Raw genomic sequence first — 17,754 nt, 5'->3', positions numbered from 1 at the left:
AAGTAGTGCAATTTCATATGCGTCTTGCCAACATCTGTGTGACTTCTTGCACAGAGGTCGATGTACGTTGTACATGAAAATTGGCAAAAGTAGTGTGGGAACCTTTAAAAAAAAAAAAAAAAAAAAAAAAAAAAAATATCGGTGCAAGTTTATACCACACTGCTTTGAACTATTCCATAGGCACAAAAAGGGTGTGATTTGTCATGCGATTTTGAACTGTCAAATGGCAAATCCTATTGGTGTGAATTGGGTTTAGGATAGGTTCACCACTGCTGCAATATGATTCTGATCCAACTTTCAGTGCAATTATGTAGAGCTACTTGGATACAACTTTGATAAGGTTTGTATACAGTGAAAGAAATAAGTATTTGATCCCCTGCTGATTTTGAACGTTTGCCCACTCACAAAGAAATGGTCAGTCTAAAAATCGAATGGTAGGTGTATTGTAACACAGAGACAGAATAGCAACAAAAAATTCAAAAGAAATGCATGTCTAACAAATTATGCACTGATTTGCATATTCATGAGGGAAAGAAGTATTTGATCCCCTATCATTCAGCAGGTTTTCTGGCTACCAGATGTCTTTCATACAAATAACAAGCTGAGATTAGAAGCTGCTAATCTAATGTTGTTACCTGTATAAAAGACACCTGTCCACAGGAGCAATCAAACAATCAGATTCCAAACTCTCCACCATGGCAAAGACCAAAGAGCTGTGCAAGGATGTTAGGGACAAGATTGTAGACCTACACAAGGCTGGACTGGGCTACCAAACCATCTTCAAGCAGCTTGGTGAGAAGGTGATAACAGTTGGTGCAATCATTCACAAATGGAAGAAACACAAAACAACTGTCAGTCTCCCTAGGTCTGGTGCACCATGCAAGATCTCACCTTGTGGAGTGTCAATGATCATGAGAACAGTGAGGAATCATCCTAAAAGTACACGTGAGGATCTTGTCAATGATCTCCAGGCAGCCGAGACCACAGTCACCAAGAAAGCAATTGGTAACACACTACGCCGACAAGGATTGAAATCCTGCAGTGCCTGCAAGGTCCCTCTGCTCAAGAAAGAGCATGTCCGGCCCGTCTGAGGTTTGCCACTGAACATCTGAATGATGCAGAGGAGGACTGGTTGAAAGTGCTGTGGTCAGATGAGACCAAAATCGAGCTCTTAGGCATCAACTCAACTCGCCATGTTTGGAGGAGGAGGAATGCTGCCTATGACCCCAAGAACACCATCCCAACTGTCAAGCATAGTGGTGGAAACATTCTGCTTTGGGGGTGTTCTGCTAAAAGGACAGGACAACTGCACTGTATCAAAGGGATGATGGATGGGGCAATGTACCGTCAAATCTTGGGTGAGAACCTTCTTCCCTCAGCCAGGGCATTGAAAATGGGTCGTTGATGGGTGTTATAGCATGACAATGACCCAAAACACATGGCCAAGGCAACAAAGGAGTGGCTCATGAAGAAGCACATTAAGGTCCTGGAGTTGCCTAGTCAGTCACCAGACCTTAATCCGATTGAAAATCTGTGGAGCGAGCTGAAAGTTCGAGTTGCCAAACGTCAGCCACCAAACCTTAATGACTTGGAGAGGATCTGCCAAGAGGAGTGGGCCAAAATCCCTCCTGAGATGTGTGCAAACCTGGTGGCCAACTACAGGAAACGTCTGACCTCTGATTGCCAACAAAGGATTTGCCTCAAAGTACTAAGTCATGTTTTGTGAAGGGGATCAAATGCTTATTTCCCTCATGAACATGCAAATCAGTGCATAATTTGTTAGACATGCATTTTTGAATTTTTTGTTGCTATTCTGTCTCTGTGTTACAATACACCTACCATTCGATTTTTAGACTGATCACTTCTTTGTGAGTGGGCAAACATTCAAAATCAGCAGGGGATCAAATACTTGTTTCCTTCCCTGTATTATATGGGGCCAAAAATCACACTGGAATTTCACCACAGTAATATAGAAACCTTTTACAAAATTGAGCCATGTTGAGTCGCATAGATGTAAATAGGCAATATTGAAAAAAAAGCAATTTCCTTTGTTATGCACTTCTGTGCGACTCAAGTTGCATCTGAAATCGCACTAGTGTGAACCAGGCCTCAGGGCTGGTTCACACCTGAAATCGCTCAAAACACGGTGCGCATTAATGTGCAATTTAGAGCAGTGCAATTTTCAGCCTATTATCTTAAATGGCCTGAAATCTCACCAGACGTAGCGCATGGACTACTTATTAAAAACACACTGCACCAAAGAGCATGGTATTGTGTTACCATGTGATCCAGTGCAGGCAAAAACTCACTGCAGTCCGTTTGCAATATGTGTTTGGAGTGTTCAGAATACATTGTCACCCGCAACAGATTGGTCACCAAATTATCTGCACGCTTTCTGATATAAAACTAGTTCTTAGGGGTCTTGCACACAGCCATATGTTGAGGGGTACAGCCATACAGAGTAAAATGTGCCTGTTGTGGCATCCAGGAGCCAGAAATGCAGTGTAATTGTGTGCTTTGACATGTATTGCAGAAAACATTTTGCTTGGCTATGTGTGCACAAACGCTTGCAGTCATGTTTTCAGGCATGTGGGCGTAAATTTTCAAAAAACTAAAAATTTTATTTTTCCTACTGGATAACCATCAATAAACATTTAAGGTGATATTGTAGCACCTTACTAAAAACATTTAATGTAAGGTGGACAGTACTGCATGCTTGTACATTTGGTATCAAAAGGAAATAAGGGTTTGCCATTTTCAGACCTACTGATCTAAGGAGTAACTGACTCACCCAATATCCAAGCGCTTTAATAACATCCAATTTACACATTGGACATGTTCTGTGCTCAAGTAGCCATGGGTCTATACACAACCGGTGGAAAATATGCCTGAGAAGAGAAGAAACAAAAAAGCGGCAAACATCATATGGCCATTCATCACCTCATACATATACACACACATTAAAACAAAAAAATAATTACATATGTACAGTATGTGTGTATAATATACAGTGCTCAGCATAAAGGAGTACACCCCTTTTGAAAAGTAAGATTTTAATCAATATCTCAATGAACACAAGAACAATTTCCACATTTTTGACAAAACTGAGTTATAAAGAACATTTTGTTTAGCTCATTACATGAAAGTAAGGTTAATAATATAACTGAGCAAAACTGAAGATTTTGTAATCTAATTAATTGATGCAAAAATGAATACACCCCACAACAAATACTAATATATTTAGTATTTTGTATGACCTTCATCAGTTGTAAGGACAGCACCAAATCTTCTAAGCATGGAATGAACAAGTTGGCGACATATTGCAACATCTATTTTTTCCATTCTTCAAGAACGACCCCTTTTAGAGCCTGGATGGTGGATGGAGAGTGATTCTCAATTTCTCTCTTCAGAATTCCCCATAGGTGTTAGACTGGGTTCAGACCAGGAGACATACTTGGCCACTAAATCAGTTTCACCCTGTTATCCTTTAGAAATGTAACAGTGGCCTAATATGTGTGTTATGGATCATTGTCATGATGGAAACATACATGACGACCAACGGCACAGAGTGATGGTAGTATCTTCTCTTTCAATATAGAGCAGTACATCTGTGAATTCATGATATCATCAATGAAATGCAGCTCTGACACCAGCAGCACTCGTGCAGCCCCACAGAAGGACACTGTCACCATGTTTCACTGTAGGCACCATTCATTTTTCTTTGTACTCCTCACCTTTGCGACGTCAGACAGTTTTAAAGCTAGCAGTTCAAAATACATTTATCTTAGTCTCATCACTCCAGAGTACAGAGTCCCAGTAGTCTTCTTTCAGCATGGGCCCTGGCAAGTTTTAGGCAGGCTTTTTGTGCATGGGCTTTAGGAGAAGCTTCCTTCGTGGAACACACCCATGCATGCCATTCCTCTGCAGTGTATGCTGTATTGTTTAACGTGAAACAATCACCCCAGTTTGGCTTTCTACTTCTTTAGCTAACTGCAGGGAACTTGCATGGTAATTCGCTTTAACCCTTCTCATCAGAGATGAGACATTTCTCTTCCAAGTGGTGCCATTGTTGACAGCATGAAATGGGAAGGGGTTTTCTTTGTTAAGCTACAGCCTTTTATAATCGCCTGCTGGACACCTTTTCAATGAATAATTAGACTGAACTGTAGTTGAATTCTTGTTAATTAGGATTTTGTTGTCAAAGTTTAGCATTGCTCCTAAGACTTTCATTGGGGTGTATTCATTTTTGCAACATGGTCTTGAATGAATTTGTTAGGAAAAATTTGTGTGCAAATAATCAATTCTTGTTTGCAATCAATGGCCTGCTTTTGTGGGAGTATTTTTTAGTATAGTGTCCCATAGAAAATGTTGATTCTGAAAAGAAATCTGGGGTGTACTCATCTTCCTCTTGACAATACACCACAGATTCTGAGGCGAGTTTGCTGGCCAATCAAGCACATTGATGCCATGATTATTAAAACAGGTATTGGTACTTTTGGTAGTGTCAGCAGGTGCCAAGTCCTGCTGGAAAATTAAATTGGCATCTCCATAAAGCTGGTCAGCAGGGGGAACCATGAAGTGCTCTAGAATTTCCTGGTAGAGGGCTGTGCTGAATTTGGACTTGTTAAAACATAGTGGACCAACACCAGCAGATGACATGGCTCCCCAAATCATCACTGACTGTGGAAACGTCACACTGGACCTTGTGCAACTTGGATTTTGTGCCTCTCCACTCTTCCTCCAGACTCTAGGACCTTGATTTCCAAATGAAATGCAAAATTTACTTTCATCCAAAAAGAGGTCTTTGGACCACTCAGAAACAGTCCAGTCCTTTTTCTCCTTAGCCCAGGTAAGACGCTTCTGACGTTGTCTCTAATCAGGAGTGGCTCGACAGAAGAAATGCGACAGTTGTAGTCCATGCCCTGGATACGTACGTGTAGTGGCTCTTGAAGCACTGAAACCAGCCATAGTCCACTCCTTGCGAATCTCCCTTAAATTCTTGAATGACATTTGCTTCACAATCCTCTCAAGGCTGCGGTTATCCCTGTTGCTTGTGCACCTTTTTCTACCACACTTTTTCCGTCCACTCAATTCTCCATTAATATGCTTGGATACAGCACTCCGTGAACAGCCAGCTTCTTTAGCAATGACCTTTTGTGACTTTCCCTCCTTGTGGAGGATGTCAATGACTGTCTTCTGGACAACTGTGAAGTTAGCAGTCTTCCCCATGATTGTGTAACCTACTGAACCAGACTGAGAGACCATTTAAAGGGCTCAGGAAACATTTACAGGTGTTTTGAGTTAATTAGCTGATTAGAGTGTGACACCATGGGGTTTATTTACTAAAGCTGGAGAGTCCAAAATCAGACTCCCTTCTGCATAGAAACCAATCAGCTTCTAACCTCAGCTTGTTCAATGAAGCTTTGGCAATGAAACCTGGAAGCTGATTGGTTTCTATGCAGAAGTGAGTCTGATTTTGCACTCTCCAGCTTTAGTAAATAAACCCCATGAGTCTACAATATTGAACTTTTTCACAATATTCTAATTTTCTAAGATAGTGAATTTTGGGTTTTCACAAGTTGTAAGCCATAATCACCAAAATTAAAAGAAAGAAATTCTTGAAATATACAGTTGTGTTCAAAATAATAACAGTCAGACATCACTAACCTGATCAATCACTGTTTTTGGTAGAAATGATATTTCTACATGGCAAATTTACTAGCAGGTGTAGTAGAGTAATAGAAATCCAACAGACCCAACAGTCATGACATGCATGCTGCTGATTCTGTGTAATTGAATCACTAATTGAAAGGGGCATGTTCAAAATAATAGCAGTGTGGAGTTCTATTAGTGAGGTTATTCATTCTTTGAAAAGCAGGTGGCAATTATTGCCCTTATTTAAGGAAGGAAGGCAGCAAATGTTGTACATACTGGTTACAGTGCATTTCTCTCTGAAATTCTGAGGAAAATGGGTCGTTCCAGACATTGTTCAGAAGAACAGCGTACCTTGATTAAAAAGTTGATTGGAGAGGGGAAAACATAAAGAAGTGCAGAAAATGATAGGCTGCTCAGCTAAAATGATTGCAAATGCTTTAAAATGGCAACCAAAACCTGAAAGACGTGGAAGAAAGCGAAAAACTACCATTCAAATGGATAGAAGAATAGCCAAAATGGCAAGGACTCAGCCAACAATCAGCTCCAGGAAGATCAAAGAAGGTCTAAAGTTATCTGTGAGTACTGTTACAATTAGAAGACGCCTATGTGAAGCCAAGCTATCTGCAAGAAGCCCCCGCAAAGTCCCACTGTTGAAAAAAAGACGTGCTGAAGAGGTTACAATTTGCCAAAGAGCACATTGACTGGCCTAAAGAGAAATGACGCAACATTTTGTGGACATATGAAAGTAAGATTGTTCTTTTTGGGTCTAGTGGCCGGAGACAGTTTGTCAGACGACCCCCAAACACTGAATTCAAGCCACAGTACACTGTGAAGACAGTGAAGCATGGTTGCGCAAGCATCATGATATGGGGATGTTTCTCACACTACGGTGTTGGGCCTATTTATCGCATACCAGGGATCATGGATCAGTTTGAATACATCAGAATACTTGAAGAAGTCATGCTGCCTTATGCTGAAGAGGAAATGCCCTTGAAATGGGTGTTCCAACAAGACAACGACCCCAAACACACCAGTAAACATGCAACACCTTGGTTCCAGACCAACTAGATTGACGTTATGGAGTGGCCAGCCCAATCCCCGGATCTTAATCCAATAGAAAACTTGTGGGGTGAGATCAAAAATGCAGTTTCTGGGGCTAAACCAAGGAATAGAGAACTGTGGAATGTAGTCCAATCATCCTGGGCTGGAATACCTGTTCACAGGGGCCAGAAGTTGGTTGACTCCATGCAACACAGATGTACAGCAGTTCTCAGAAACAGTGGTTATACAACTAAATATTAATTGATTCAAAGGAAAGCAAAATCTTCAAACATTTTTCAGTTTATATAGTTAATGTTTGAGTTTGTAAAGAAGAATACAAACACTGCTATTTTTTTGAACAGTCTAATATTCACTTTTCTTCAATTTTTTTAGAGGAACAACACAAATTTGATATATTTTTCTTCATGTTTTGATTTGGAATAGAATGTGTAGTGTTCCCAATGCATTTGTGTGTATGGAAATAAAAGCTATCAGAAGGATTTTGAGCTTTATTTCACTTTTTCAACACACTGCTATTATTTTGAACACAACTGTATATCACTCTGTGTGTAATGAATCTATATAATATAGGAGTTTTACTTTTTGAATTAAATTACTGAAAAAAATTAACATTTTGATGATATTCTAAATTTATTGAAATGCACCTGTATATATATATTTTATTATTTTTTTTACAATGAAACTTGATGGTTTAGAAAAATAGATATCTTCCTATTTTACCTTATCCACCATGATAAAGTCACAACCAACACTGATTTAACTACAGCCACCCAGGTATGGTTCTTGAAAAACTATCCACACAAAATATAAGAAATTATTTCCCAACTCTCTTGAAAAATTAATACAAACTGTCAGTTAAAAAAAAAAAAAAAAATTTGTAGGTTGACATTCAGTAGATCGTAATGGTCCCTATTCAGTGCTGAGAGAAAAGGACTGGGTAGAGAGAGTAAATCAGATCAGTAGGATGGAGAAACTGTATTATATCCAAGAAGACAAGATGGAGGTTTACAATGGGAGATGGAGGAAATGGGAAGATTTTGTATATCAAACGAATATATGTGAAGCAATGGGAAGCGATAAGTGAAGATTCTTTTTGAGTCTATAGAGAAAGAAGCAAGAGAGCAATGCAGAGTGGGAGGGTGGGGGGATGTGGTAGAGTAGGGGTGGAGGGAAGGGAAATAAAAAGGGGGAAATAGAAGGGGATAAGAATTTTTATATGAGATTGTTGAAGAAATGTATTGCTATGCTCCTTTGTATTTTCTTTTTTCTCTTTTTATATGTATTTATAAATATGAAAAATTAATAAATATTTGAATAAAAAAAAAAAAAATAATGGTCCCTATTCAATCACATCTCATAAAACCACTCATATTAGGCTCCATATTCTAGATCTCCCACTCATATTAGGCTCCATATTCTAGATCTCCCACTCATATTAGGCTCCATATTCTTGATCTTAGCAACTGGGGAAAAAAAAAAAAAAATACACTTTACTGTGAATACAAATTAGGCCTATAGAAAAGAACCAGGTAACTGATCTCTTGCTCTAGCATGGTTATAAACTTGAGATATAACACAAGATATGAGGCGTGCACAGGTAATATGTTAGCCGCTAGCACAAAAGGCAAGGTAACAAACCCACAGTAATCAATTCAAATATAAGTGCAGCGCTAAAGCATAAGTGACAAATGCAATCATAAATACTTATGTGAATATAAGTGTTCATACAATGTTCCAGTGAAATAAATCAAATAAAACATCTCAGATCACATAGAATAATAAAAAACTCTAAAATTCTGAATATAAAAATAGTGGATAGTCCGTGGCACTGCAGGTCACAGAAGTGCCAAGTGATATATGTGTGCTTATTTAGCAATAATGGTGATTATACATAGTCCGTGGCACTACAGGTCACAGCAATGCCCGGTGTTCGTGGAACTACAAGGTGCAGCAATACCAGCTGGGATGCTGAAGAGTGCACATGATCCAACATAGGAATCCACCCTTATATGGATGTGCACTCACCAGAACGCTACTTGTATAATAGCATTAATGCTGATCCTTATGGGGGGTCTCAGGAAGTCATAAATAGGGACCGGACTTCTCCAGGGTCAGGGCTATGCAAAACCAGCAAAGGATCCTCCTAGGGGGAGAAGCTCACCACAGGAGCCAAAAGGTATGGCAATATAGTGTAGTATTTATTGTAAATAGTTAAAAGTAATCCACGTGGATACAGCAAATAATTAAATGCATAAAAGCATACCAAAATGGCCGCTGCTCTGAGCTCCAGTGTGACGTCAGCACGTAAGGCTCCACCAAACACAATTCGTACATATGCACATCTTCAGGGGCATGTGCGTGCACACGAAACGCATTGGGTGGAGCCTTACGTGCTGACGTCACAACACCATGGCCAGAACTCGGAGCGGTGGCAATTTTGGTATGCTTTTATGCATTTAACTCTTTGCTGTATCCACGTGGATTGCTTATAACTATTTACAATAAATACCCACTTGTACCAGAAAGGCCAAGACCGGGCAGTCTGTGGCCGTACGGGTAGCGGGAGGCTATGTGTACCGAATTCCTACCACGAGGGTTCAACTGGACAGGGGGGCTGGGGCCGTGGACGTTGAAATTGGAGTAATGCAGAACTTGCCGGCTGAGGTTCTCCTTGGAAATGACCTGGGAGTCCTGGTCTCCACTTTTGGCACAGAGACCCCTGCCGAAGCTCATCCGGTCACCACTCACCACCAGACTAGAGAGCACGCTGCCGCTCTACCTGCCGAGGCTCCGGTAAGAATCAAATACCCACCCCCTGCTAAGCTTTTCCCTGCCCTGACTTGGGATTCCCCTGCTGATTTCGCTAAAGAAACAGCCAGTGACCGGACCTTAGACCCCTATAGATGGAGGGCTGGGAGTGATCCTGGGGGATTGGGAGATGTGAGGTATGAGTGGGATCAGGGCAAGTTCTTCAAGGTCCACAGGGAGAGCGGGGGAGTGGGCGCTGCCCAAATACCTCACCGGCAGATGGGAGTACCGAGGAAGTATCGGCGTGATCTTCTCCAGATTGCGCATGATATTCCCCTTGCTGGGCATTTGTGCAACCGACGAACCCTGCATTGCTTAACCCAGAATTTCTTCTGGCCAGGAGTATCGGGGGACGTTCGGGACTACGGTTGGTCTTGTGAGGTCTGCCAGAAGGTAGGGAAGCAGGGAGACAGGCCCAGGGCCACTCTGAGGCCCCTACCCATAGTAGGGGAACCTTTCAGCTGCATGGCCGTGGACTAGTGCCCCTGAAATGGCCTAGTCCCACGGGCAAGAAGTATATCTTGACCACTGTAGACTACGCCACCCGGTATCCGGAGGCCGTAGTGCTGAGAGATGTGCAGGCAGAAACGGCTGCTCATGCCCTGCTGCAGATCTTTACTCAGGTAGGATTTCCTCGGGAGATCCTGACCGACCAGGGCATGTAGTTCACGGCTGAGCTTATCCAACAACTTTGGAAGTTGTGTGGGATCAGACTGCTGTACAGCTCTCCCTACCACCCCCACACCAATGGGCTCTGCGAACGGTTTAACGGTACGCTGAAACAGCTCCTTCGAACATTCACCATGTCCCATAAGGACTAGGAGCGGCATCTCCCCCACCTCATGTTCGCCTACTGAGAGGTACCGCAGGAGTCCACTGGGTTCTCTCCCTTCGAGCTGCTGTACGGCCGGAGGGTTCGAGAACCCCTGGATCTCCTATGCGAACACTGGGAGGAAGCAGTGGCCAAGGAGGGGACCTCGGTGGTGGCCTACGTGCTGGAGCTCAGGGAGAGGCTACAACGGTTGACGTCCCTAGTACGGGACAACCTTGAGGCCACCCAGAGCCGACAGAAACGGTGGTACGACCGGTCTGCCCGAGACCAGGAACAGGCCCGCCAACTGCTCCAAGAGCACCGAGGGCTGTTCTTGTCCCTGCCCAGGTACACCATCACAACTGCCCACCGGGTAGACACGCAGGTTCAGGCCCCCCTGAAGCAGGCAGCCTACCGAGTGCCCGAGTCCGTCAGAGAAGGAGTGAGGAGAGAGATTAAAAGGAAATATTGGATTTAGGTGTGAGAGAACCCTCTGACAGTCCCTGGGCCTCCCCGGTGGTCCTGGTACCCAAGAAGATCAGAACCATCCGGTTCTGTGTGGACTATCGGAGGCTCAATGACCGGACCGTGACCGATGCATAACCCATGCCCCAGATATACGAGTGGCTGGCCCGGATGGCCAGAGGTAATTTCCTTACCACCATCGATCTCTGCAAGGGGTACTGGCAGATTCCGCTGGATGCGGACAAGGTACCAAAGTCGGCATTCATCACCCCGTTCGGCTTGTACCAGTCCAGGATCATGCCGTTTGGGATGAAGAACGCCCCGGCTGAATGGTAGATAAGCTGCTGGATGGGCTGAAGGACTTCTCCTGCGCCTATCTAGATGATATAACTATCTACAGTGATAGTTGGGAGGATCACCTCCGACACCTCGGGGAAGTGCTTGATACCATCGGGGAAGTGCTTGATACCATCGGGCAAGCAGGGCTCACCATCCGACCTGACAGATGCCATGTTGGGGTGTCCGAGGTCCAATATCCAGGACATTGGGTAGGATGTCGGAAGCAACAACCAGCACCGGCAAAGGTGGAAGCTGAAGCAAAGTGGCCCACTCCCCGAACCAAGACCCAGGTCCTTGCCTTCCTAGGCACTGCGGGGTACTACCGTAAATTCATCCCCAACTACAGCGCCATTGCTAAACCCCTAACGGATCTGAACCGACAGGTTGTGTAGTCCCCAGAGTGTGAAACGGCTTTCCAAAAGCTCAAAAAGTGACCTGATCCATGCTCCTGTTTTGGCTGCTCCTGACCCTTCCAAATGGTTTTGTGTTCATACAGATGCCTCCACCTTTAGATTGAGCACTGTTCTGAGCCAAATCGGGGAGGACGGGAACGACCATCCAGTGGCCTACCCAAGCAGAAAGTTGTTACCCCGGGAGATGGCCTATGCTGCTGTGGAGAAAGTGTCTTGCCTTGGTATGGGCCCTAAAGAAATTGCAGCCCTACCTGTACAGGCGCTCCTTCACCGTACTCACCGATCACAACCCCAATGGTTGTCTGCTGCAGTGGAGCTTGGCCCTACAACTTTACCATCCAGTACCGACTGGGGAAGCAAAACGCCAATGCAGATGGGTTGTCCTGGCAAACCAAGTTAGGGAAGTAACCCTCTGAACCGACCAGCCCCAAGCAGACCCATCCCTTTGTGATAACATTTTGCCCTTTCCATTCCGGTTTTATCCCTTTGTTAAGTGGCCTTCCCGTTCTACCTTTTTTAAAACTGTATATGTTTAGCAGCTGTCATTTAGACAGGCATTCTGCAGTTTGCTTGGGTAATGGGGACTTTTAGCCTTTCACTTATCCAGATTTCATACTGTGCTGATTACTGCTGTATTGTACTGTAGAGTTTTGGGTGTGGGTGGGGAAACCAGGTGCCAGACTGTCTGGTGGGGGTGGAGGGGACAGGGATTACTGAGGGCATGTACTGTATAACTTGAGTTGTGTTCAATAAAGTGATGCATTCATTCACCCTACATGAGTTCCGACTAGTGGTTTGGGATATCGGGGAAGGATTGTCTTTGAGCTTTAATACCCACCTCAGCAGAGCGCTGGAAGACTTGCCGGAAAAAGGGATCATTGGCTGAGACTACACCGCATTACTCCGCAAGAGGAAGCCCAGGCGGAACGGTTTCGCCACAGAAAGCACAAGCCTCCAATGACAGCTATCATTCTCTGAATAAAGGCCTCCATAAACAGTCTAAGATAATGACTTAATTTGCAGTAAAGCTCAATAATTTACCCAACTTAAATTTTCCAAGAACTAGTATGCAATGTGCGAGTAGCAAAATGGTAACTTCCATTAGAGGAACCTATGAAGGTGTTTGTTTAGGGAAAAGGAATCTGTCCCAAAGCAAAAGATTTTATAAATCCAAGACTCCAGATAACTGCTCGACATGGGTGTGTTCTAGATATGTATGTATGTATGTTTTGTGGTTTTACAAAGGGACAAAGAATGTATGTTTAAGAATTAAAAGATTGCCTGATCAGATAACAACTAAAAATAAAACTCAAAATCATTACACTTAAATCATAACGAATACATACTTGCATGGAAGAATGCGCACAACGTCTTTGGGTTTGTAGTTCTCTATACATACTGCACAATTCTCTGCCTCAAAATCGACTCCCTAGTTTAAGGAAGAGAAACACAAAATAATAATTGGAGAAGGTTCAATAACAGCAGATCATCACAAACAGCAGTGACTGATGGCTTTAAGCCAGTAGGAGTGAGTCATAACCTGTACAGATCACACTGCAAATATTACGGAGGACAAGCCCTTGACGACAATAGCTGACACACTCCAGGAATAGAGGAGACCTAGTAGCCTCGGTTCAGTCAGCATCTGTACTACATAACACATGGATATACAAAACAATTCTGTGTATTGCATTGTAGAAATCCAACCTCCAGTACTCACCAAGGGCAAGGAACACAAGTTCCCCTCTAAATTCTTATGATGATATATGTTGTATAAATATATTTAACAGGCTCCTCAGGCAATATTAGAAAGACTAGTAGATTTGTTTTCAACAGTAGTGACGAGAAAATGTGAAGGAGCAGGATGGACATTTTTTCCTAGTACACAATTTCTATAATTGTATGTCTTTTAGTTTGGGAAATTCCATTCATATCAAAATTGACTTAAAAGCAAGATGAAATTTTGAAGTACTTTTGCACAACATTCATCAAGCCTCTGTTGAATAGGGCACAACTTTCAGTGCTTAACGCCTCACACTGAAGAACAGCAGCACGAAGAGCTCTGTGTAATCAAAAAGGCAACTTTGCAGGTGAGGTCCTTTAAGAGAATAACTGATGGGTTTCTTCCAGAGCCTGGAGCGACTCTGCCTCATCAGCTGATAGTGGGCAACAGCCCACTATTGGTTGACTCTAGATTAAATGAGAACAAAAGTAAGTGCACTCCTGTGACTCTAAAAAGAGTTGGCCATACTTCTCTTGTAAGACCTGGGCTTCAACAGCCATGCTTTTAAAGCTAGTGAGTGAGAGAAGCAGGATGAAATACAGGGCAATGAGACAGCAGGTCTGGCCTGTTTGGGAACGGCCAGGGGTCACTTTCCAGTAGTCTGAGTATGCGTATGTACCAGGTTCTCCTGGGCCTGTTTGGTGCAATGACAATCACCTTCCTCTATTGCTATATTGTGGAGCAGATGAGGTAGAGTACGCACTGGAAGGAAGGAATAGATTAACCTGAACTGAGACCTGGCGATTATCAAGGCATCCACTGCAAGTGCTAGAGAATCCTTAGTCTTGTCCACAAACATGTAGTTTTTTGGTTGAATTTGGATGCCAGGATATCCACATCCAGGATCCCCAATTTCTGACATATCAAGTGGAAGATGTCAGGGTCAAGGACCCATTCCCCCTGATCCAGGCAGCAGAAGTGGAAGTAATCCATATTCCAGTTGTCAACTACTGGGATGTGGACCGCAGAGACTGATGGACACAGTCCCCAAGGGAGTTTTCTAATCTTTCTCTGTGACCCTCCTGGGGCAAGTTTAATGGATTTATCTAGTGTCAAAGGGCATGCGTGTAAGGCACCTTACAGGCAGCTTCGGCAATCCAGGCTATGAGCCAAATGATTCTGCACATGTGAATAGAGATTAGAACCATCCTGGAAAATTGCCTCATTACATGTTTTAGGGCATCCACACAAATGAGCAAGGCAGAAGGCAATAGTTGTAACTGGTCAGATAAAGCATTGTCCTGGAATACAGAATTGTGTTGGTTATTGCTCTAGTCCAGTTAGCTGCAGTTTGGCATACAGAAATTGCAGCAATAGCTGGTTGCAGAGCTGGGCCTGCAAGTGTAAGGGCCCTTTCATAGTGATGCACTTTTGTATAGCCTAAGGTCTCTTTCACAGTGAAGTACTTTTGATTCATTTCCATTGACTTACAATGGAAGATGCCTTTTTGGTGCTCTTTTGAAAAACTGTACTAAAGATGGAGCACATTTGCTGGAGTTGCCCGAGGATGCAGGTCTATTGGAGGGAAAAAGCTCATTATACCCAGGAAATATGCAAGGTAAATATCCAGGGAGATCCATGGAAATGCTTTTCTATTTTGAGCCCAACTTGGAAGTACATAGGAATAAGGCACTGTATCATTTAATCAGTGCAGCAAAGGGTCTGATACCTAAATTCTGGCTAGTGGCAGAAGTTCCAAGGATGGTGGACTGGATAGAGTGGAAAGTATTGTCAGAATGGAGGAACTGAGATGTATAGAAGAGGATAAGATGGGAATGTTTAAAGGAATATGGAGTGTTTGGATGAAATTTAAAACTTCAGAAACTTATACAGAACTAATTAAAGCCAAGGAGGCAGCCTAAGAAGTTATGGTGATATTAGACGGAACAACAAGATTTGGAGAAATGGATACAGATAGAGAAAAGATTGAGATGATGTAGGTGGGGTGGGAGGGAGGTTGTGGGTTATAGAATGTATTTATATACCGTATTTGCCGGCGTACAAGACGACTTTTTGACCCTTGAAAATCTTCTCAAAAGTCGGGGGTCGTCTTATACGCCGGTACACATGTTTAGGGGGGCTGCGGCATTAAGTACAGGGGTTTGCAGGGGCTGATGTCTCTTACCTGGATCCAGTCCCACGACGATCCGGTCCAGGAAGCGCGGCGTCTCCTTCAGTTCGGCCACTGGATGTTCGTGCGGCTGCTCGGCTCCGCCTCCTCACCGGTGATTGGCCGCCAGAACTGTAGCTCAGGAAATTCACACAGGCGGCCAATCACCGGCGAGGGGGCGGAGCCGAGCGGCCCCGCGAAAATTGAGTGCCGGAGCAGCAGGTAAGTGTTCTGTGTAGAGGTGCTGCTGCAACCACATATGCTGGCTGCAGCAGCACCATACGAGAACAGGGTCAGCAAGTCTCAGTGGGAGGAATAGTGCCCCATCATTGGTGTCACTGATACCAATGATGGGGCACTATTCCTCCCACTGACACCAACGATGGGGCACTATTCCTCCCCCCCACTGACACCAATGATGGGGCACTATTCCCCCCCCCACTGACACCAACGATGGGGCACTATTCCACCCCCCGCTGACACCAATGATGGGGCACTATTCCACCCCTCACTGACACCAATGATGGGACACCATTCCTCCCACTGACACCAACGATGGGGCACTATTCCTCCCCCCCACTGACACCAATGATGGGGCACTATTCCCCCCCCCCACTGACACCAACGATGGGGCACTATTCCACCCCCCGCTGACACCAATGATGGGGCACTATTCCACCCCTCACTGACACCAATGATGGGACACCATTCCTCCCACTGACACCAACGATGGGGCACTATTCCTCCCCCCCACTGACACCAACGATGGGGCACTATTCCTCCCCCCCACTGACACCAATGATGGGGCACTATTCCCCCCCCACTGACACCAACGATGGGGCACTATTCCACCCCCCACTGACACCAATGATGGGGCACTATTCCACCCCTCACTGACACCAATGATGGGACACCATTCCTCCCACTGACATCAATGATGGGGCACTATTCCTCCCACTGACACCAATGATGGGGCACTATTCCTGCCACTGATACCAATGATGGGGCACTATTCCTGCCACTGATACCAATGATGGGGCACCATTCCTGCCACTGATACCAATGATGGGGCACCTATTCCCCCCACTGATACCAATGATGGGGCACTATTCCTCCCACTGATACCAATGATGGGGCACTATTCCTCCCACTGACACCAATGATGGGGCACTGTTCCTCCCAATGACACCAATGATGGAGCACTATTCCTCCACTGATACTAATGATAGGGCACTATTCCTGCCACTAATGCCAATGATGGGGCACTATTCCTGCCACTAATGCCAATGATGGGGCACTATTCCTGCCACTAATGCCAATGATGGGGCACTATTCCTCCCACTGACATCAATGATGGGGCACTATTCCTCCCACTGGTGTGCATTGGAAGAGGGGTAGTCTTATACGGCGAGTATAGCCCAAACACTACATTTTAGCAGGAAAAGTAGGGGGGTCGTCTTATACGCCCAGTCGTCTTATACGCCGGCAAATACGGTAGCTTAAAAAAAAAAAAAAACAGAAAGAAAAAAGAAAGAGAAAAAAATATAATTTGGAAGATGGAATGTTTTAATGTTGTTTGTATAACGAAATAAAAAGTTAATAAAAAAACAAAATGGAGCATGCAGGACCCTTCAAAGCGCAGCACACCTGCAGGGCGAACAATTATATAGAATTTAAAGGGGAATAGTTTTCATGCACTTTTGTCGCCCTAGAAAAGAACAGCAAAAGTGTACCAGTTAATTCCAGGTTTTTTTCGTTCTAAATTTGACAAATTTAAGCTGGCAATGTTAGCAGGAAGAGGACCATCCTGTACACACAAGTCTCTAATGGGGTACAAAAGTGATAATGTGAAAAGATCTTGGTGGATCTTGCTGTCTTGGTCCAAAAAAATCAAGGTTCTTGGAGGGCAAGTACAAGACAAGTTATTTATCAGAAAAAAAATTTTTATCCAGTGCTTGCTATATATAGTAATAATTCCATTTACCTTTTCTCCTTTTTTCACCCTGTGTAGCTGAAGCTGGCTGATTGCTTTTTTGGTTTCTTTACGGTTGCTCTTAAAAAGGAGGAGGAGAAAAAAAAAAAAAAGGATCAACATTTATCACCAAAAGACAAACTTTCAAAAATAGATGGCACTGCATGATGCTAAGAATACAAGCTTTTTAAAAATGTTATATAATTTAAACCTTTTGAATGATGATCTGGTGAAGAATGATTGTGTTCATGTGTGTATTAAAGGCGGTATCATTAAAATTTTGTATGTATGGGTTTTTTTTTTTTTTTTTTTTTTACTTCAGAGACCCATTTTACT

The 17,754-nt window shown here is 43.6% G+C and overlaps 1 protein-coding gene across 1 annotated transcript in view; it reads right to left on the bottom strand.

Moving 5' to 3' along the window:
- Positions 1-17,754, bottom strand: part of RNF149 (ring finger protein 149) — a 72,303-nt gene that overhangs the window by 10,297 nt on the left and 44,252 nt on the right. Inside the window, exons 3-5 of the mRNA XM_089681255.1 lie at positions 17,431-17,499; positions 12,900-12,982; positions 2,792-2,888 (exon numbers count right to left, since the gene is read on the bottom strand). Of these exons, the coding sequence (XP_089537381.1) occupies positions 2,792-2,888; positions 12,900-12,982; positions 17,431-17,499 (249 nt within the window). The remainder of the gene's footprint in view (positions 1-2,791; positions 2,889-12,899; positions 12,983-17,430; positions 17,500-17,754) is intronic.

This window comes from Staurois parvus, unplaced genomic scaffold (assembly GCF_062004578.1).
Source record: "Staurois parvus isolate SC_StPar_1 unplaced genomic scaffold, SC_StPar_1.0 ptg000262l, whole genome shotgun sequence".
NCBI classification, from domain to species: Eukaryota; Metazoa; Chordata; class Amphibia; order Anura; family Ranidae; genus Staurois; species Staurois parvus.
This window is presented reverse-complemented; position numbering and strand designations above follow the sequence as displayed.